General features: G+C 48.3%; 8 protein-coding genes across 8 annotated transcripts; 7 read left to right on the forward strand and 1 right to left on the reverse strand.

Moving 5' to 3' along the window:
* Positions 1-26: 26 nt before the first annotated feature.
* Positions 27-2,578, forward strand: F5891DRAFT_1165149 (uncharacterized protein; the record flags this gene model as incomplete). Its single annotated transcript, XM_041365382.1, is given in 4 exon segments — positions 27-700; positions 749-1,926; positions 1,946-2,070; positions 2,499-2,578. The coding sequence occupies 4 exon segments, from the start codon at positions 125-127 to the stop codon at positions 2,576-2,578; spliced, it is 1,959 nt and encodes a 652-aa protein (XP_041223589.1). The 5' UTR covers positions 27-124.
* A 442-nt stretch (positions 2,579-3,020) lies between these two features.
* F5891DRAFT_1045547 (cytochrome P450) lies at positions 3,021-5,904 on the forward strand. The gene is made up of 14 exons (XM_041362254.1): positions 3,021-3,115; positions 3,171-3,580; positions 3,636-3,769; positions 3,795-3,878; positions 3,928-4,057; positions 4,109-4,297; positions 4,354-4,505; positions 4,558-4,673; positions 4,722-4,842; positions 4,968-5,153; positions 5,204-5,260; positions 5,310-5,334; positions 5,381-5,647; positions 5,703-5,904. Exons 2-14 carry the CDS (start codon positions 3,375-3,377, stop codon positions 5,791-5,793), a joined length of 1,758 nt encoding a protein of 585 aa, XP_041223590.1. The 5' UTR covers positions 3,021-3,115; positions 3,171-3,374; the 3' UTR covers positions 5,794-5,904.
* Positions 5,905-6,231: 327 nt separating this feature from the next.
* On the forward strand, positions 6,232-7,869 carry F5891DRAFT_1129694 (Ssl1-like-domain-containing protein; the record flags this gene model as incomplete). Its single annotated transcript, XM_041364427.1, has 7 exons — positions 6,232-6,387; positions 6,435-6,550; positions 6,605-6,834; positions 6,883-6,988; positions 7,035-7,213; positions 7,262-7,607; positions 7,662-7,869. 7 exons carry the CDS (start codon positions 6,232-6,234, stop codon positions 7,867-7,869), a joined length of 1,341 nt encoding a protein of 446 aa, XP_041223591.1.
* Positions 7,870-8,037: 168 nt separating this feature from the next.
* F5891DRAFT_956275 (uncharacterized protein) lies at positions 8,038-9,433 on the forward strand (the record flags this gene model as incomplete). Its single annotated transcript, XM_041375398.1, has 7 exons — positions 8,038-8,371; positions 8,427-8,523; positions 8,574-8,669; positions 8,730-8,822; positions 8,875-8,984; positions 9,043-9,134; positions 9,191-9,433. The coding sequence occupies 7 exons, from the start codon at positions 8,038-8,040 to the stop codon at positions 9,431-9,433; spliced, it is 1,065 nt and encodes a 354-aa protein (XP_041223592.1).
* A 431-nt stretch (positions 9,434-9,864) lies between these two features.
* Positions 9,865-11,189, forward strand: F5891DRAFT_500125 (uncharacterized protein). The gene is made up of 3 exons (XM_041372041.1): positions 9,865-10,157; positions 10,223-10,837; positions 10,890-11,189. Exons 1-3 carry the CDS (start codon positions 9,903-9,905, stop codon positions 10,914-10,916), a joined length of 897 nt encoding a protein of 298 aa, XP_041223593.1. The 5' UTR covers positions 9,865-9,902; the 3' UTR covers positions 10,917-11,189.
* On the reverse strand, positions 11,183-13,933 carry F5891DRAFT_500219 (Sodium/hydrogen exchanger family-domain-containing protein). The gene is made up of 11 exons (XM_041372042.1): positions 13,668-13,933; positions 13,161-13,617; positions 13,009-13,110; positions 12,783-12,953; positions 12,688-12,726; positions 12,472-12,624; positions 12,140-12,421; positions 12,083-12,087; positions 11,891-12,035; positions 11,496-11,830; positions 11,183-11,446 (listed from the first exon to the last, which is right to left on the reverse strand). The coding sequence occupies exons 2-11, from the start codon at positions 13,447-13,449 to the stop codon at positions 11,348-11,350; spliced, it is 1,620 nt and encodes a 539-aa protein (XP_041223594.1). The 5' UTR covers positions 13,450-13,617; positions 13,668-13,933; the 3' UTR covers positions 11,183-11,347.
* A 624-nt stretch (positions 13,934-14,557) lies between these two features.
* On the forward strand, positions 14,558-14,962 carry F5891DRAFT_1191326 (uncharacterized protein; the record flags this gene model as incomplete). Its single annotated transcript, XM_041367438.1, has 1 exon — positions 14,558-14,962. One exon carries the CDS (start codon positions 14,558-14,560, stop codon positions 14,960-14,962), a length of 405 nt encoding a protein of 134 aa, XP_041223595.1.
* A 1,385-nt stretch (positions 14,963-16,347) lies between these two features.
* On the forward strand, positions 16,348-18,332 carry F5891DRAFT_1165154 (peptidase C1B, bleomycin hydrolase; the record flags this gene model as incomplete). The annotated part of the gene is made up of 8 exons (XM_041365383.1): positions 16,348-16,879; positions 16,934-17,095; positions 17,146-17,499; positions 17,548-17,650; positions 17,700-17,743; positions 17,795-17,899; positions 17,960-18,265; positions 18,291-18,332. Exons 1-8 carry the CDS (start codon positions 16,445-16,447, stop codon positions 18,330-18,332), a joined length of 1,551 nt encoding a protein of 516 aa, XP_041223596.1. The 5' UTR covers positions 16,348-16,444.
* Between the last annotated feature and the right edge of the window lie 1,965 nt (positions 18,333-20,297).

Raw genomic sequence — 20,297 nt, forward strand, 5'->3', positions numbered from 1 at the left:
AAATATAAGCCGTGTGATCCTAAAATGGTCTCCTTTCGGGCACTGATGTAATTACTTGTCATCGACCTTGCATTGACCACCACATTCTAAGTCGTGCAAGGTGTCGAGCTCGTCATCGACCAATATGGAGGCCATTCTATCCAAGCTTAAGGCCAAAGCAGATATTGCTCCAGATAATGCTTTACTTCGAGACACCATCTCATTGTTAACAGACTTGCACCACAACGAAGCAATTACTCAGCGCGTCACTTGGGACAGTCTTATCCGGGATTTCCAACGGCTACAGGATCAAGGGCTATGGGACATATCCGAAGATAACGAAAAACTTTTGCATACGCTGCGCAGTTTATTGACTACTCGACCGTCCAAGGGATCAGACCGTACACCCGCCACTGGCAATATATTAGCACCTTCTCATCCAGCGAGCAAAGAATCTTTTTCAATCATTTATCCTGATTCTGAATCTGCACCGTCCCCCCTCATTCCGACATCTGATCCAATATTACTTCCCCTAGAGCTGGTAGAAATTCTCAACCGCACATACTTCCATCACTTGCTTGCCACAGATCCAAAGCGCGTTGTCCCTCCAGGAAAGTCCCTCATTTCAATGCTGTCTGGCTCACCCAAAGAAGGCGACGCTGCAAAACCTACATTGCGCGACAAGGTTGAGGATCTCGTGCATAAAGCTTTCTGGGATGAGGTGCGGCTTCATGTGCTTCGAATATTCTACCATCTGAGGGCTCTCTAGGCTGTGGAATCACTCTCAAATCCAGAGCCTTCTTGCCAGCTACCGCGCATTAAATCGCTGTACCAAGACCTTCTCATTGCACTGACACCTCTTCTCCCATCTCAGAGTCCTGTCATTACCACACTTTCCTCACCGTTACCTCCGACGTCTTCCCCACTAGATTCAGCTGTCATGCATCTGCGTGAGGTTGTAACTTCTCTGCGCAAGCGTTGCGCGCCAGTCCAGGACGAAGAACTCGATGACCTTCTTCGTTCACTGGACGAACCTCCCCTCCGGTCATCGCGTCCTATCTCATTAGCCATGCTAGTGGTAGACACGGTAAAGTCCATACTCAGGATCTCGGACATTATGAGAGAACAGCTCTCCCAGTTCGTGTTGGGAAGCATGACTGAGCAGCAGCTAAAGTCTATGATATCTAAACAGGCAAAAACCAAAGAACGCAAAGACATCTTGGATATTTGGAAGTGCTGGCGGATAGAGTGTATTTGGCCGGTATGGCTTGGGGACTATCAACCGTCTTTTCAGGTCAACGGCGTCGCTGCTGAGCCACAATTCAAATGGATCATGCGACTTGTACTGGCGCTAGGATCATCGACTCCCATATCCTGTCAATTACCAACCAGAGAGCCACAATCCCATGAGAACTCCCTTCCACCGATTTTTTTCTTCTCTACTCCCGCGCTACTCGAAATTCAGAATTACCTACAAGCACTCGTGATAGCTGCTTCTCTACGCACCTTAATTCGTGTGCCTCAAGGTGCACAAGGGAACGACGCGATGAGCTTCATGGAGCGGCTGTGGATCCTTCTCAATGCCGAAATCATAGAAGAACCAGGTTCAGGCGACACAAAGCTTGTGAATCTTGCAGATGAAGTCGTTCGTGCACGCCAGCTGGATGGCGCCACGCTCTCTGGAGAGGAAGAGACCAGGCTTCGCGCGGCTGTTGCTCGCACACTCAACCATAATGATCCTGTGTTTATGCTACTACAGAAACGGATACTGAAAGCGTTGGCTGATGCACTCAGGCATCAACGGTCGGAATCTAAACAAGCTGGAGCGCATACGGGACCACCCAGAATGCAGACAGGGCAGCATGGCAAGCGTACTGAGAAGCGAGCTCGGATAGCGATAGTCTTAAATCCAGAAGAATTTGATGCGGCTCATGATGCAGAGACACCGTCAATTGACGATTGGTAGGGTGCAAGGTTTCGAAGATGAGTACTTGAGGAAGGTTGCAGAAGAAGTGTTTGTAAAAGTAGATGAGTGTGTCAGGTGGGTGGAAGGTGTTTGGCAGGATGTACTTCAGTTAGGGGCTGTCGACCGTGAGTACGCTTGTCTAGGTTTGTAGAATATATTGATAGTTTAGAGTCGAGCGTAAGGTTCACTAGCACTCCCGAGCAGGATGACGATCTGGAAATAGATAATCCCAGGGGGTGCGTCAGACTGGTTACAAGTCTAAGGGGTTGCACTGCTTGGCTTGTAAGTTGGACATGTTGGAGATTTCACCCTTTGGCTTCAAGCTTCGACGTTACCGACCCGTCTTGGTGTACGCGCACTGCAGGAAAGCTATGCCGCCGATAGATAGGCTAGATCTGTGGTAAGCTCGTGCAATGCCATTCGAGACGTCCACTGCATAGTAATCAAGAAGCGGAACGACTGTCTTCCTCCTGTATGATCTGACTAGGAGGCTAGGGGACAGTCCTTCGCAATCGAACCCATGATACATGAACCCGTATCTTATTTTTCATAGGTTCAAGTTGTCTGACTCGTCAGCTCCAAGTCAAGTCTTTGACCGTCGAGGATTCATCAGCTTCGAGGAGGGTGAAATGATTTACCCTCAAGTCATCCAAGCCAACTTTCACGCGTCCTGCCTGTGAGTGACAAGTGCCTTTCCACTTTCCTGCACTGGCTCAGACCTTTGTGTTTCCTCGATCGCTTTGCGCCCAACCGTGGCATCGTGTCGACATGCCATCAGAACTTGGGACAACTAGAATTTGAGTGATGTCCTGTCAATTAAGGACGCTCAAAGTTGGGGGCATTCAGCCTGGGTCGCCTATGCCTACCGCCCACGCCTATGACACCTTCGGTCCTTGTTTGGTTGTGTTTGGTCCTACTTAAAACGATTGCTCAATATTAAAGATGAAAAATAAACACTTAATAGCTCACTCCGGGTCTTTGGATATGTACAAAATGGGATGGTGTTGTAATAAGTCAAGGGGGGGGGGGGTCGTAGGCGACCTGAGCGCCCCCAACTTTGAGCCTATCTGTCCATGTCAGGGACCATACTAGACCCCGCAAACTGTGTTGGAGAAAGGCACGATGCTGTTATCGTCTTATGTAATTACAACAGGTGCCGGTTGGCAAACACTGGGTGGATACAATCAGGATTGAACTGGTATAATATCGAATAGATTCATCTCACGCATGCTTTGTTTTGCCACGGCGAATGGCAGAATTCTGCCATTATGCCACCAGTTGGCAGGGCAGGGACACAATGTGGCAGAACTCCTGCATTCTGCCAGCAGAAATAGTTCTGCCCTAGGTACCGGCGGTGCACCGGTGAACTTGGACTTTTTGTTCATGTGATGACGTTTACCGAGCGGTGGTCGAGGTCTTTCCACTTCGGATGCAATGGACGCGTTCTGGGATTAGTGTTTTCTACCTCGATCTACTCGGACCTACACCACGATCAGCTCTATTTTCGACTGCTAACAGAGTGCTATGCCCTCTTATCGAGCGTTGTCACCCTCATGATGGTGTCCTTGCTCCGTCATACATCACGCGTTCCAAGTCACCGGTCATCACGTACCTCAAACGGAACGCTCGTTTAAGGTAAATTGTCTTGCACTTCTGAATATAAAAGACCCAAAAGCTCCACGTACAACAGCGCTCACTTTGTGTCATTAACACTTGCTATGTTAGACCTTCTCACGAGTCACAGTGCGCTTGGACTAGTTTCTGCCGCCTTTGCCATCAGCTTGGTACTCAGAAGTTACTTTGCCAAACCGAAGCTGCCTCACAGTAGGTAAATTACCGCCTGGTCCAGCTTTACTCCCATTCCTAGGTAGTGCACTGGCAGTTGATGTGACCGCCCCTTGGCTAACCTACAAGGCATGGGGCAATCAATACGGTAAGTTGTCCCCTAGAATGCAGATCACCATTAGTAATCAATGTCTCAGGTGACGTGGTATATACTCGGCTTTTTGGTCAGGACAATATCATTATCAACTCTGAGCGGGTTGCAAGAGACCTCCTTGAGCATCGCTCACATAATTACTCCGACCGACCAGAAATCGCAACCAATGAATTGTATGAATTAGTCGAATTCTCCAGTATTCTTGTTAATTAGCCATGAATTAGATTTGGCGTCGACTATACTACCGCCTTTATGCGATATGGTAGTAGATGGCGCCTTCAGCGGAAAATTTTACATCAGTCCTTCCGACAAGACGCAGTCCCCACTTTTCAGCCCATGCAAGTAGCCAAAAGCCATGACCTTTTATTAAACCTCCTCGAGGATCCTTTGAACTACCCGGAACATCTTGAAGCGTGGGTAGATTTTATGCCCATCTACCGAGTACCGTGGTATTGAAACAGTTCTCCAGCCATTCAGGTTCAGTCATCATGTCCGCCGTGTATTCGTATAATGCAGCACGACGTCATGATCACATGATTGAGCGCGCAACCATGGCTCTGGATCTCATGTTGAAAGAGTTGAGACCAGAGGTAGCTGCCGTTTTTAGTGCTTATCCTTTCCGTATGCTCGTTCGTTTCTCACATACACCAATTTCTTACCCTCTAATTTGCAGTTCTCCGCCTCCCCTCTTGGCTGCCTGGCATGCGTCTCAAGAGAATTTCACCTTTAGCCAAGGAATTGGCCGTGGAAAACTTGGAAAGGCCATTTGCGCACACAGAGCGTGGTCTGGTAAATGCAACATTTTGTGAAATTCTTTTTTTCTCACGTTCTTTCCAGGCTATGGGATCCGTTTCTCCTTGCATGGTCGCTAAACATTTGGCGGAACTTGATGACGGCCACGTCGATTCTGCCTGGCAGAAGAAAGCAATACAGGAATCCGCAGCAACCGCTTTTGGAGGTGAGCAAATGTGTTTCAGTGTAAATTTGTCAGGCTGAATGAGATTGTCTCGCCAGCTGGCACTGAGACGGTAGGCCAAAAGCGGCAGCCAGTGATTCGGTCCAACACTGACAAGCACTAGACAGCTGCTGTGTTGATGAATTTCATGCTGGTCATGATTCTCCACCCAGATGTACAACAGAAAGCGCAAAAACTTGTTGATAGTGTGGTTGGCCCAAAGAGACTACCCACATTCCACGATCGTCCATCCTTGCCCTACATTGACGCCATTTTACGGGAGTGCTTGCGGTGGCACCCAGTTTTCCCTCTTGGTGCGTCGTACACTTCAGCACAACGGAATTGGATTATTGATTTATTACAGCAATCATGCATGCTGCTGTCGAAAGCGACATTTACGAAGGTTATTACATACCCAAAGGTGTGCGAGGTTCTTCCCATCCTGGAGTCCACGTTCATTCGCAGTACAGGTGCTACAGTCACCCCGAATGTTTGGTACGAAGATCGATTATTTTGTGGTTTGTAACTCAATGTTTCTCAGGGCAATGTGCCACAACGAAGATAAATATGCAAATGCGTCCGAATTCAATCCTGACCGTTTCCTGAACCCAGATGGCACTCTGACAGACGATACTGTGGGTTTCGTGTGGGGATTTGGGCGACGGATATGCCCTGGTCGTCATCTCGCCGAAGCTTCTATATGGTCTGGCATGGTCTGTTTGCTTGCAGTTTTCAATTTTTCCAGGGCCAAAGACGAGACTGGTAAAGCGATTGAGATTGAGCCACGCTGGAATCCAGGGCTTACTGTGTGCGTGGGGTTTAATAGGATGTCTCTGGAGAGATAGCTTATCGATTTGTGTTAGGCGCCCTTTGCCATTCCCTTGCAGTATCACTCCGAGGAATGCGGATATGGATATCACGGCCTTGCAGCATTTGATCAGGGTATCTGTTTAGTCTGTATCGATGAATAATGTTGTATTATTGGTGTAGTAGCGAGTCCTCAATTGGTGCTGAATTTATTTTTTTCCTCGACACCCACTCAAGTGGGAGGCTCTGTCCCATTAATTTCTGTTATCTTTCGAGTGTTGGTCATGCCGAAAAGCACTGAACTCTTGGCAGGCTGCTTCTTGTCGTGACTGATGAACGAGGCCGAGCCGATATGCACACCGTGCGCCCGCTAGTACGATTCGCGAGATAAATATTGTCACGATAGAAATGTGAACAAACTATAGTCTAGTACTAGTAATAATCGATATATATAATTGCACAGTATTTTGAGAGTGACTCATTGCCACCGAGCCGCAAAGATGCATATGTTTCCGACGAACGAGTCATTTCTGCAAGGCTTGAAGGCTTCATTTCCTCACTTCACGAAAAGCCTCAGCTTCAGCCATGGCACCCAGGAATCGAGATGATAATTTCATGGACGTAGATTCTGATTCAGACATTTCCTTGCTCGGTGATGTTGAACACCGCGGGAAAGGAAAGGGAAAGAGCAAAACCACTGACAAACGCAAAAAGGACAAAGGCAAGGCAAAAGCGAAGGAGGTCAGCAAGGCGGTATTCATCACGGAGCTATACTCATATTTTTACAGCAAGCGTACACCTGGGAGGCATCCTATACGCGTTCATGGGACACTGTGCAGGAAGATGAGGCTGGAAGTCTGCAGGGCGCAGTGGAGGATCTTATGGCGCGGGGGAGGCGGAGGAGGTCTATCCATTTCACGTTTCCCATCATTGTATTTTCACTGACCTAGTGAGTCAGGTTGCTTGCACCCGCCGCTGCTATCCGCCGTACGATCATCCGACATCTGGTTCTCCTCCTCGACCTTTCAGCGGCGATGATGGACCGCGACATGCGTCCGACTCGTTTTGATCTCATGCTTCAGTACGCAAGGGAATTTGTGGTAGAGTGGTTTGACCAGAATCCTCTGGGACAGATTGGTGTCGTTGGTATGCGTGCGGGTATTGGCGAAAGGATCGGGGAGATGTCTGGTAAGTTTTTGTGAAATGATTTATCAGGTAACATACTCAGTCTACCAGGCAATCCGCAAGATGTCCTGAAATGTCTGAGCGAGAGAACTCGACTTGAGCCCACGGGTGAACCAAGCCTTCAAAATGCCATCGAGATGGCACGGAGCAGCATGAGGTACATCAGTTCCTTAGCACTTGGAACTTATTTTTGATCTATGCAGTCACTTGCCAACCCACTCTTCACGAGAGATCCTTATCATCTTTGGCTCTCTGACGACATGCGACCCTGGAAATATTCACGACACTCTGGATGCCTGCGTAAAGAATAAAATACGCATATCGGTCGTAGCACTGGCTGCGGAAATGAAGATATCCAGAGATTTATGTGACAAGACTGGTGGTAAGTAGGATGTTTCATATAACATACGTTGATTCATCCATAGGGCAGGTCAATTTGGCGTGGCCATGAACGAGGGGCACTTCAAAGACATCTTATTTGAGCTCGTTCCACCTCCCGCACAACGAGCTGTCGCTCGCGCAGGAGGGCCAGGAGCAAACCCAGCTGCCGACTTGATGATGATGGGATTTCCTACTCGACTTCCTGATTCCTCACCACCAAGCTTATGTGCCTGTCATTCAGACATGAAGAGCGAAGGCTTCTTGTGTCCGAGATGTATGGCGAAAGTGTGCGATGTCCCGACCGACTGCGATATCTGTGGACTCATGATCGTGAGCTCACCTCACTTGGCACGGAGCTACCATCATTTATTCCCGGTGAAACCGTATGAAGCTGTGTAAGTGATATCTTAGTGGATTTATGTCTGTATCATTGATGCAGTTGATCCCAGAACATCAATGGAAGGCGAGTCCATGCCACAGGCGGCTTGCCACGCATGTGCAAGGATATTTTCGACCTCAGTGTCAACGGCAGCAACTTCGGAGGGTATGAGTCCTTGGGGTCGGTACCGCTGCCCCGATTGTCACAACGATTTCTGTGCAGAGTGCGATGTATTTGTTCACGATGTTATCCATTGCTGCCCAGGATGTGGCAAATAGTATAGTACGATGCACAAGACTTTATTATTACTACATATACAGTTCGCTACTAGCTGGCACAGTTCGGAACTAGATCGGTAGCCAACTCTGGTTGACGTAATGTGATGCCAGCACAAATTCAATGGCCCTTGTGTCTCTTCTTCTTTGTTCTCGATACCCTCCCCCGTGATGTTGTTGCTATCTCTTACACTCTTTTTTTCTTCTTGGAACACTTTCGTTTACGCTGGTAGTCAAACCAAGGGCGACAACTGCACTATCACGAACAACCGCCTCGAATTCGGCACATTCCAATTCCATAGCGATTGCGACGTACAAACATACTGCTCGTCGTCGCAGGGCACTTGTGAACTGAAAGGCTGCAGAAAAGACCAATATCCATTTGGGTATACACCAGGCGACTGGGTGCCACCACTGTGTCCTCCCGGGCAGTTTTGTCCCGACGAAAGTGATGCATGCCAGCCTTGGCTACCTGTTGGCAGCGCATGCCAGCTGAACCGTGATGGTACGCCACGACGGAGCTCCATGATGTGGTTGCTAACTCCGTGTTAACTCCGCAGACCAATGCCAGCCGCCTCCAAACTGGCAACAATTAGCTGATCCCTCAAAGTACGGCCGTAACGTAAATGGTTCCATCTGTCTGAACAATGTCTGCATGTGAGTTTGAAACTGGTATCGGATGACTGCGTGTTGACTGTTTGATACAGGTGGGCAAATGTCACAGTTGGCCAGTCTTGTGAAGTCGAGAACACCGCCTACATCGCCTATGCGGGAAATAACGAGTTCATTGATATCGTGTCACGGTGAGTAGGGTTGCAGTGTTCCCCAGGCCTTCCAAGCGCGGTGCTCATCTCCTTTTTCAGAGGCAACTGTCAAATTGGGTCGTATTGTGATTCGCAGTCGTTGGTTTGCATTCAGGCGAAAGAGCTTTGGGAGACCTGTGATGCAGACAAGGAGTATGTCTTAAGTTCGATCTAGGATGCATCGTGATATTGATTGGACGCCTAGATGTTCGTCATTTAACTGCTTGGACAAAGGCGTTTGTGGTCTAGGTTCCGACTCGCCAAAATACTTCAAGACCTGGGTATATGCCGTGGTCGGAGCTGGTATCTTCGGAGGTCAGCCCCATTACTTTGAAAATTTGAACGACATCTGACCCGAGGGTCGGGATGTTAGGCATGTTTGCCACTCTGATTGCTCTGTTCCTGATTCACCGCCGTCAACGTGACCAGGAACGTGAAAAGCGTCTCCAGTACTGGTGTGAACAGGTAAGTGTTCCGCATCATGCATTTCTGATGCCGTCTCTCTAATGTGTATCATGCAGAATGCCTTCCGCCAGAGCATCATGCAAATGAAGGAAATTGCTCGTACCTCCATCTTGTCTCTCCCTGGCGGCACCGGCAATAGCAACCGGAGCACAGTCTGCAGTCGCGCTGGATCAGAAGAGTCGTTCACACCGATGGTCCAGCACTCGGTTCACAAGTCGAGCGGGTTGAGACAGCAGTACCTGTCAGATGACAACGGGAGTGCATACGATGAGATGATGATGCAAGCGGATCATCGGTAGGTGTGGGTATTGTGTACAGACGCCTTGAGCTTTTTGAGTCTTACATGTCAACCGGGGACTATTTTTCACCACGGACTGACTGATCATATCCTCTTATATATAGGTATACTTAGAATGGACCTTAATTAGTATTCTTGGCTGTCAGGATGAATAACAATAAGTGTCAGACATTCAAGCGGTTTATCTATGTGACGGGTAAGCGCCAGGACCCCTGGACCCTGAGGCCTGAGCGCTGAGGCCCAAGTGCTGAGCAACCGTAGCTCTGCTTCTAAGTTAAGCGGCCGAGCGTTGAGACGTTGATAACGTTGCGATTGATGATGTATGATGTGCTCTTGACGGCTAAATTATGTACATAGGCTAAGCTCTTTGTTTGTGAGAATTTTACAGTTTTTGAGTAAACGTCATTAATATTGTGTAATTGTCGTTTCTGGGCTTTGGGGACCACCACGAACAAAGCGACCCGGGTGCCATGGTATCTTCAATTACATTCGACAACATATCCTCTAATTCACCTCCAACCGTTGAAGATGATCTCAGTCATACTCATTCAAGGTCACAGAATAATAACCAGCGAGACTCGCAAGACATTTCACCACCACGTTCAAGTACGAGCACAGAGAAGGGAAAGGCCAAACAACTAGACGAAGATATCATAGAGAACCCTAGCTCAGAGTCATACCCTCCTATGAATGACGATGCAGCCGAGACGCGACGCGTAGAAGAGGTGCGCTATTTTCGTTCCCTCTCATAAGTGTCCGGGCCATTAAAACGTTGCTTCTATCCTGATAGAACCTGCGCCAATGGGAGTTGGCTGAACGCGAACGACGGAGAGCCGCACGAGAATCTCCGAACCTCAATAGAGGCGGGGGCGGTCCATCTTTACTCGGAGAAGTAACACGCAGAGCAAGCGTGCTCCTGTCGAAGCGGCCGTCAACCAGATCATCTGCAGGAGGGCTGGGGAACCACCGAGCTCTTCAATCTAGAGACTCTATCGACGTAGTGCCACTCGATGATATCGAGAGCCCGCCCGCAACTGCGAATCCGTTCTTACATCCATCTGAAACAGGACCGGGGTTAATCTCCCCGACATTGCTCCCTCTCGTCGATTCGAAGAAGCGGTCTAGCGTGATGACTGAAACTTTTGACTTGGACTCGAATACCCACTCATTGCAGGCAGCCACGCTTGCTCCTACGCCAACGCTTGTTCCTCCCCCACAGCAGCTAGGCTTACCGCCGCCTTTAACACCACCACCTAAAGGGGCTAGACCCCGCATGACTCCCATGAAATCCACACCTCCACCTATGTTACGTCAGGAACCCATAGAACCCGAGCAGGAGGTGAGATGGTGGCACGACTGGTTATGTGGATGCAGCGAAGGACCAGACCGGGGAGGGGATAACCAGGTGGGAAAGATTCTAACTCAGGTTGTTGACTGTACTGACAGATTTACTTCAGGCTGGACGTACGAATCCTTTTGAATGATCCACTCCAGTCGATTTCATCCTCCCCATATACACTTCCGTGGACACCCCCGCATACACGTACCATACCAATAGTTCACATCCAGGGCTAACCTGCGCCATTGCATATGTATCTCATAGTCTAGAGGTTTCATAGTGTTTGGACCATTCGCCGCATACATACCCGCTGCATATTCGCTGGTGTTTATTAATCCTTGACTATTTTTTGCACCGACATTTGTAACTCGAGGGGTAACATCTTAGGAACGCGTGCTTGCCATTATTCCTACCACTAAGGAAAGTGGAGTGTGAAAGGATAGAGGAAGCAAGGAATGCAAAGGGGGAAAGAAGAGTTTCAACGTGGTAAGCGTAATATTGTATGTAACATGACGAGTCGCGACCGCACAAGTCAGTACAATTTATACATGCCAGTCCACGGACACTCGGTAGTTGTTATTGAGCAGTCGGGAAGCGCACATTCTTAATCTGATTATCATCCGGAGCGCCATTACCCAAATTCCCTGGCCCAGTGTGGTTGTCGATAGCCTCAACCTGCAGCCAGTTTTAGCTAAGTAGACTGTATAGAAAATGACACACTAACCTGCACCAGTTCTGGAGAAGAGTCATCTATACCACGACTATGACGTCTAGTCACGACTGACGCGACATCCCCAGAAACATCCTCAAAGGTTAGGACATCCGGGGGACCGGTGTCTGGAATATCTACAGCAGATTCATCGGTGTCTTTAGGAGTCCTGGTAGAACCTTGCTCTACATCTTCATCCACAGCTGGCTCCACAACATCCGGAGCACGGCGGGCCCAAAGAACCCAATCCGGGACCGTAACACGATTGCGGCTGGTCCACGTCATGGTTAACGAGACCGTGTGAGAGTGTACGCCACGACCCATGTTGAAGAATGGAATAGATAAGCCATCTGTACATATACCTTGTAAGTTAGCGACAAATACGAGAACACTCCCATGACAGTACTTACGAACGATAATAGAACCGAGGACGATAAAGGAAACAATAGGCTGGATAACTGCTGCGAGATACTGGGCTTGATTTGCAGGCGGGTCTTCCGGAGTGGGTAAACGCGTAAGAGCTAAGGCAGACACGAAAACTGCGCTGACTCCCATCTAGGACGAATTAATGAATGATGAGAAATGGTATTCAACTGACTTACTGGACCTGTATACAGGATTTAGATGAAAGCGACAGCATGACTAAGAGAACTACTCACCAAAATGGCCAGAGAATAACGCTTCCTTCCAGGAAGTAATCTCTGGGACAAGCTTGTAGAGTGCCAATAAGGGTGGAATTCGCCTCAGAACCAAAATAGTGATCATAAGGAGAACGAGCTTCCAAGGGGTGATGCCATATTCAGCAGAATTGTAGGCGTCAAAAGGTAGCCAAGCACCGATGTAGATGAAACAGCCGCAGTTCAAGACATAGTCTATCACAGAAGAGAATACATCATCTTCTGTCTGTACATTGAAGTGACCGTCCCAGGAAATCGCAGAACCTAAATGGATGTCAGACCCTAGTGATCATGCATGTAAACTGGACTCAGACCTGCCGCGAATGCTGCAAGAAGATCATCAGCACCGATGGTGCTCGCGATTCCCATAGTGAAGATGGCCAGAGCCAGATACTGTGCCACATATGATTCACGATCAATAAAGCCCCTCTTGTGGGATATCTTCATGAGCTTCGAGAATAGAAGGCCTGAACCACAAATATAAATGCAATCAGCTCAATGCACAGAGATGATCAAGCAACTTCGCTGACCTAGAACGGCACCTAAAACAGTGCCAAGTATGACCTGGTCTATCGTAGGACATGATGAATACCTTATGAAGCATTGAATAAAAGAGAGCACAAACATAGCCATCCCACCAAGAACCACTTGCCGAGAGCGGTTCGAACGGATGTCTCTACGGTGAGGTAAATGGATATCGCAAGGAACGGGTACGCAAGACCATCATTCGCTGCGGATTCCGCAGATAGTATCTGACGAATATTCACAGGGACATGTTTAGTAGCAAATTTACCGCCTGTAGAACATATTTAAACATCAATTAATTTGACATCGTGGTTGATGGGACTAACGAGTTATGGCAGCACATGTGACTGGGTCCGTAGGGGTCAAACAAGCAGCAATGCAAAGAGATGAGACATAATTGAGCTCCGGAAACAGCGCTTGTATGATGCCTGTCATGACGATCAGCGGATGAAATTTAACTTGGCGAGGATATACATGCCGGCGACAACGACCCAGCCAAAGGCCATGGTGGGTACGACCATTATGAGCAAGCTCTTTGCATGTTCTTTCATATATGCACATGGTAATTCGACACCAACCGCGAACAAGCCGGTGGCGAGGACGATGCGCATTACCTCCAATGTTATGGTATTTTCCAAGGGACCCCATGTGCGGGGTGTGAATACATTGGCGACGTGAGGGCCTATGATGATCCCAAAGCCAGTTCCGAGGACGACTTCGTTGATATAAAACTGCGAAAGGTATGGATCATTATTAAGAGGACACATAGATATAATCTATCGAACCTTCTCTTTTACCAGGAGGGATACTATCGAGAACTGCAATCGAGAATCAGCATATTAAGACACTACGAGTAAATATGTTTTAAAGGAAATATAACAAACCAAGACTACAAAACCACCAAGACAGATGTACGCCAATCCTGGCGCGGACACCTGCAAAAACGAGTTTGTGATGATAGAGAGTAGTTCACAGCATTACGGACTTGCAGTAACTCCAAATCCATTATTACGGAAAGAAACGGGTGATAGAGCCTTCGGAGGAACCTTTGGAGAAGTGGTGAATGCAATAAGAATAAAAAGTGTGGATGGAGACTGTCCGAGATAATCCAGGCTCACCAAGTATTTATTAGCGATACGCTTAAGCTCACCACGTGCAGCAATGCCGTGCAAGACCCTGCCATGAATCCCATGATTCGGCTAGTGCTGAGTAAACACTCGGTCGAGTCTGATCGCTAAGGAGTACGATGCAAACACAGCCAAGGCCTTGGCAAGAGATAGAGACCCTATACACTCAAAAGGCGCGTTCAAATATTTAGTATGAGGGACGATTGGTAGATAAGTGTGACACTGTTCTCTAGTACTGACACAGGCCCTTCCTGACTCGGAAACGGTTCACGTAACGGTGATGCCAACGCAACCAATCACTGACCAGGGAAGGGACAGCGTGTTCCGAATCTTATCATGCCCAACGGCATGTGACTTAATAATCCCAAGCGACCTACAAAGGACTTGGTCTGGCTTACTGCTTACACTGCCGAGTCTTTGGCCCATCTGTATCTAAGGTTCCTGTCCTGCCCAAGTTTCGGACACCCCGAACGCGACATCTTCATCCGGATCGCTCGACGAGAATTCACCCGCAGAGCTCCGCGTCACCCACAGCGGGTTCACCGCCCTTGGCAACCGATGGTTCAATTTCGCTACCTAATGCCGATGCCGCCGCTGTGGACCCCAAAATCTAGCTTACCCGACGCACAATCCTTGCCCATAACAACCCAAGGTCACCCCTTGTCAGTCGTCCGGCCCAGGTTGCCATACCTCATGTTTTCAATCACGAGGTGGAGTTCAAAACTGCGCCTGTCACAGACCAGAAGTCATGAAGAAGCTAAAGCTTAAGGAATTTCAGCTCTCACTCACACAGTACCTCGTCTCCTGGGATAAGTTGAACAAGTCCGATCATTACCCCGAGCTTTCTATCGAGAATGCAGACCTATTTGTCGATGATCGCCTGGTCAATTCGCGAGAGACCTCAGTAGCGATGGCGGTCGATGGGACATGGCTCTCAACTTACTTGAGGTACGCTTTCCTTATAGACAATAGTATGGCATGTTCTCAACGTCTCCTAGACATATGTCTTGTTCCTCAGCCGATTTACCCTGACTCGTACCATTCAAACGCCATCAACACCCTTCTGAAGTCGAAGCTCCGAGAGCATGCTCTGCACGCACTCTCTTCATCACTGAAGAGATCTATACCATCATATCACTATGGAACAAGATAGGTTACAGCAGATAATAAGCTGTACATCGGACTGAGCATTGTAGTAACAAAGGCAGCGACGAGCAGATGCATATAAAAGGGAATATAACGAACCAAGACTACAAAACTACCAAGACAAATGTACGCTGAACGTGGCGTGGACACCTGCAAAAACGAGTTTGTGATGATAGAGAGCAGTCTATTATGGACTCCAAATCCATTATGGCAGAAAGAAACAGACGATAGAGCCTTTGGAGAAACCTTTAGAGGGTGTGGTTCTCAATCGTGTACCGTCGCGGTCTTGCAGACTGTATGTACCTCGGGCGAGTTCCCTTATCATCACATATCGATAGACGCCTTTGTTTATTGGAGCAACACCGATGCTAGCTGCTTTTATCCAACCATGAACAAATTTAAAAGCGGTCAAGTGATTCTGGTCTATCGATATGAAGATAGCTGTAACTTTGTGAGCAAGTGGCCGAAAAATATAAAAGGAAATCGTGGCTGCGACGTTGCCGTCGGCCATAGTAGTAAGGAGGAAAAACACTTGTCGTTTTCGATGCGGAAAAATCGTAGCTAGCTACCATATGTACAGTATGTAATAGAATCCATCCTGCGCCGAGGCGCGATTATTTATTTAGCTCAAAAAGATGTTTGGTGTTTCTCCATGTGCTGATTCACGTCAAATGCCGACAACAAAATTGCTTTGGAACCGATTTGGAAACAGCGTGCTCTATGGGGGCAAGCAGAACAGAACAGCGCGCACCTAATCGTTTTCACGATGACGGAACGCGTTTCTCGCTTGCCCTAAGTTCCTCGTCTCGCTTCCCGCCTGCCAAACGTAATTCACTACGGAGCATTCCAACCCGCTGATAGTAGTGGTTTCTCGCTCCTCCGCACGCATGACTAGTGCGGGAACAGCGCCAAGCCCGCGCGCTCTGGGGCGCAATGTTCAACCATTACCTAAAGCTGTACGACTGAATTTCATACACTTTACCAAACCATCATCTCCATCTCCGTGATCGACTAACTTACCACGTCAAGCACTTCACCACTGATGCGTAACACTTGCCATGCGCAATGCCGCGAATGACCATGCCATGATTCTCATACTAGTTCAGCCAGCGCTGAGCAAACACTCGGTCAAGTACGACGCGAATCCGCGCCCGACTCAGGCTCGCGCTAGTTTAAAGGCGCATTTAAATATCTATTATGAGAGACATAACCAAATCATTGGTAGATAAGACGGTTCTATTACTAGTCCTTACACAAGTTCCTGAAACAGTTCACGTAGGTGATGCCAACGCAATACCCATTTTCTCCGGACCAATCACAGGCCAGCCAGGGAAGGGACAGCGTGCTCCGAACCTTATCATACCCAATCGCGTTAATCCCAATAATAATACAAAGCGACCTAAGGCTATAAAGGTCTTGCTCTTGGTTTGCAGCTTGTTTACAACCCCACACTGTGACGCGCGTCAACTCTTCCAAGTCCTTTGCAACAATGGGTTCATCTGTATCTAAGGTTCCTGCTCAAGTTTCGGGCGCCCCGAACGCGACATCTTCATCTGAGTCCTTCGACGAGAAACGCTCTGTTCGCTCACAGAGATCCGCGTCACCCACAGTGGCTTCGTCGCCCTTGGCAACTGACGGTTCAATTTCACTGCCTAATGTTGATGCCTGGGAGTCTGCCGCTTCTGCGGACCCCAAAATCCAACTTACCCGCACAATCCTTGCCAATAACAACTTGAGGACGACCCTTGTCAGTCGTCCGGCCCAGGTCGCCATCCCTCATGTTTTCAATCACGAGGTGGAGTTCAAAACCGCGCCTGTTACAAGCCAGAAGTCCAGCGGTAGATGCTGGCTCTTTGCAACGACCAATGTCATTCGATATGAAGTCATGAGGAAGCTGAAGCTGAAGGAATTCCAGCTCTCCCAGGTGACCGTCTATGATCATTGGTTCTCGCTACCTCTCACTCACATAGTGCTATAGTCTTACCTCTTCTTCTGGGATAAGTTGAACAAGTCCAACTATTACCTCGAGCTCTCCATCGAGAATGCAGACCTGCCTGTCGATGATCGCCTGGTCAACTTCCTCGCGAGAGACCCCGTTAGCGACGGTGGTCAATGGGACATGGCTCTCAACTTACTCGAGGTACGCTTTCCTTACAGACAATAGTGTGGCATGTTTTCAACGTCTTCCAGACATATGGTCTCGTTCCTCAGCCGATTTACCCCGAGTCGTACCATTCAAGTGCCTCGAGTCCCCTCAACACCCTTCTGAAGTTGAAGCTCCGAGAGCATGCTCTCACTCTTCGCGCGCTCTCTTCATCATTGAAAGCCGATCACAGTGTCTCGCCGGAATCGGCTCTTTCGACTCTTCGTGCGAAGAAGGAGGAGCTTATGCAAGAAGTTTATACCATTATGAGTGCAAGTCTAGGTGTTCCTCCTAAGCCCGACGCTGCCTTCACCTGGGAGTACTACACTGAAGATGGCAAGTATGCGAAGTGGGAGGGTACTCCCCTGCAGTTCTACAAGGCTTTCACGGCCAAGTTCTCGGTTAGTGCATTTAACAATCTGGATGAATATGCATTCACAAATCTCAAGCCGGCGGAGTCTTTCTCCCTCATTAACGACCCACGGAATGAGTATAGCAAACTGTACACAGTGAATAAGCTTGGCAACATCTGGGGCGGACGTCCTATTCTGTGTAAGTCGTGTTCATCAAGTCTGCATTTCAGGGGCTTGACCGCTAGCAGACGTGAACACTGAGATCGATGAGCTCAAGCAGGCCATAGTCCGAGTAAGAAATTTATCCTTCGTTTGCTTGGTTTGATTCTGACCTCGTTCACAGTCTATCAAGGCCGGTCAGCCAGTCTTCTTTGGTTGTGACGTAGGTCAATTCTCCGACTCCAGCAAGGGCGTCGGTATCATGGACACTGACTACTTCGAATACGAAGTAAGCCGATTTTAACATACGAATAACAGTTTTTTTACAACCCTTTCTTTCCCATTACAGCAAGCATTCAATATCACGCTGGGACTTACCAAGGCCCAGCGACTGGATACCAACGAGTCTGCCATGACACATGCGATGGTCATCTCCGGCGTACATGTGGATGAGGAGACTGGTCGCCCCGTCCGGTTCAAGGTGGAGAACTCTTGGGGTGAAGACAGTGGCGTGAAAGGCCATAATGTGATGAGTGACAAGTGGTTCGACCAATTTGTGTTCCAGGTCGTGGTGCACAAGTCTTTCGCGACAAAGGAGCACGTAAAGATCTTTGAGTCGGGGGAGAGTGTGGTGCTACCTGCTTGGGACCCCATGGTAAGACATTATTATTATTTCGTAGATGCAAGATGCTGATCGTTTTACCCAGGGTGCTTTGGCATGAATACCTTAGCCTCAAGTAATCTTGATGTTACAAACGTACTATTTATTCATATGTTTGTAGATTGATGAATGCCACCCCAAAAACCTTGTGGGTGAGGTTAGTGGACTCGTTGGCTGTGGTACTCAAAAATGGAGACCGAACTACGACGAGGGCCTGTTGCCTTGCATATCTTGACACGATTTAGGCCCATGACAAAAATTGCACGCCCTCGACGAGCTTCCGATCACTTGAAGTTCCCTTTGACGCAGATGACACAGCAGCTTTCTTACGTCGCCACAACGGAGTCATAACGATAGCATGCCTACTAGCAGTTCTTCTAGGATCGCTACGTCAATATCAGGGTGCGAGTACGGCTTGGGCGTGTCCGAATATAATAACGGCTATCATTTGATATACACCACACGAGCCACGATGAACAATCTTCTTGCGACACGAGATCCTGTTCTTGGAGGCTGCATGTCCGACCGGCCGATGATCTAGTCAACGATCAAAAGACGAAAAGAGACAGAACGAAGGGAGCATACCACCTTTATCCATGTTTTCGGGGTCGCAGAATGGTGCGGTTAACAACCAGCACGCCCTCGTCCTGCGATCACACCCAAACTGTCCAATCAGTGAGGCACCCCAATAAACGACAAAATCCGAGGAGAAAACTCAAGTCGTGTCGTTTGTCCTGACTGCAGTCGACCATCTGTTTCAGTTGACATTGTGCAGAACAGCGAATTGAAATATATGATGTGGCCGCAGAACGACACTGTACACAAGTTCCGTGCGGCTCCCGTTGTGCTAAACAGACCGGGGCCACGACTGTGGCACGACGTGACTCGAGAAGGACGGGAAGTGGTAGTAAGGAGACCACGAGCACTGAAGGGATACTTTAAGACCATTGCATGTGCATTTGAAGGGTGACAAGGGTTTTTACACGATGCGCGGAGTGCATGCGCAATATATGGAAGGACACGGCGCTTACCCGGTACTTTGACGCGTGGCTCAATCATGTGCATGGGATATACATAGAACGACCCGAATGACTGTCATCATACAAATCAAGATCGGCGCAAATTCGAATCGATGACTTGAAGGTGTTGAAACGTTGATAACATCGTTTCATGCTGGCAATACATTTAGGAGAAGAGCACACTTCGTTAGAACATGTACATGCTCTCATATCCGTATGCGACAGGTATACACAGTACTTTACGTTCGGAAGGCGTTGATTCGTCGTTCAGTCTGACAGAGTGCTTGTAACTTCATGCTGGTGTCCCTCAGGCTCGCATTCTCTGCAGGATTTAAGAACTAGATCAACACATTATCAGTCGATGTTATCCACCTCTCGCATGTGGGGGCACCAGCGGGCAGGGGTTCGACGTGCACCAATATTCGATGATCAAATCAGCAGAGCGTGATAAATGTTGCCAGGGCAAAGAAGGCGCGAAAATGCATCGGGGGGAGGGGATTTTTGTTAGTTGTCATACGATTTTCATATAAGATAATATCGGTGTTGGATCTGTGCATGCAGACCATTCCAGCAAATTGAAATAAACAGGTCATTTGTTTGCGACTTCCAAGCTTCCCGACTTACAACAGTAACGTTGGGCAAAACGTAAATTTGACGTCTTTGTGCAGGAACATGTCTTTGCACATGATGATTCGTTTGATAGCACAATCTTGCGCATCCCGTTCTTGTCAGCCACGTGGCGTAAGACGCGATGGAAACTTTGTTTTGTAAAAAGCCTAAAGGACATATCACATATGGATACGTCGGACCGTAGACTCAGTGTGTGGAGTTCGGGCAAGGGCACGTTGACACAGAAGACTAACGCCTGTACCAATCCATAGCGCCTCTGATAATCATGTGTACATATGTCCGTTAGGAAAGAAGTTTGGTTATCATTATCAAGTATCGCATCACTTACATACTTTGATTGTCCAGCACACGCAAGTGTTTTGGGGTTATGAAACAGA

This window comes from Suillus fuscotomentosus, assembly GCF_016647785.1.
Source record: "Suillus fuscotomentosus strain FC203 chromosome Unknown F5891scaffold_42, whole genome shotgun sequence".
NCBI classification, from domain to species: Eukaryota; Fungi; Basidiomycota; class Agaricomycetes; order Boletales; family Suillaceae; genus Suillus; species Suillus fuscotomentosus.

Coding starts and splice junctions, on each gene's coding strand:
- F5891DRAFT_500125 (XM_041372041.1), top strand. CDS start 9,903: ATGGTATCTTCAATTACATTCGACAACATATCCTCTAATTCACCTCCA. Junction 10,158..10,222: donor AGACGCGACGCGTAGAAGAG/GTGCGCTATTTT, acceptor CTATCCTGATAG/AACCTGCGCCAATGGGAGTT. Junction 10,838..10,889: donor ACCGGGGAGGGGATAACCAG/GTGGGAAAGATT, acceptor GATTTACTTCAG/GCTGGACGTACGAATCCTTT.
- F5891DRAFT_500219 (XM_041372042.1), bottom strand. CDS start 13,449: ATGTGTCCTCTTAATAATGATCCATACCTTTCGCAGTTTTATATCAAC. Junction 12,625..12,687: donor TGTTTTAGGTGCCGTTCTAG/GTCAGCGAAGTT, acceptor TTTGTGGTTCAG/GCCTTCTATTCTCGAAGCTC. Junction 11,447..11,495: donor CTTCTCCAGAACTGGTGCAG/GTTAGTGTGTCA, acceptor AACTGGCTGCAG/GTTGAGGCTATCGACAACCA.
- F5891DRAFT_1045547 (XM_041362254.1), top strand. CDS start 3,375: ATGCAATGGACGCGTTCTGGGATTAGTGTTTTCTACCTCGATCTACTC. Junction 3,770..3,794: donor CAAACCGAAGCTGCCTCACA/GTAGGTAAATTA, acceptor CGCCTGGTCCAG/CTTTACTCCCATTCCTAGGT. Junction 5,648..5,702: donor TGGAATCCAGGGCTTACTGT/GTGCGTGGGGTT, acceptor GATTTGTGTTAG/GCGCCCTTTGCCATTCCCTT.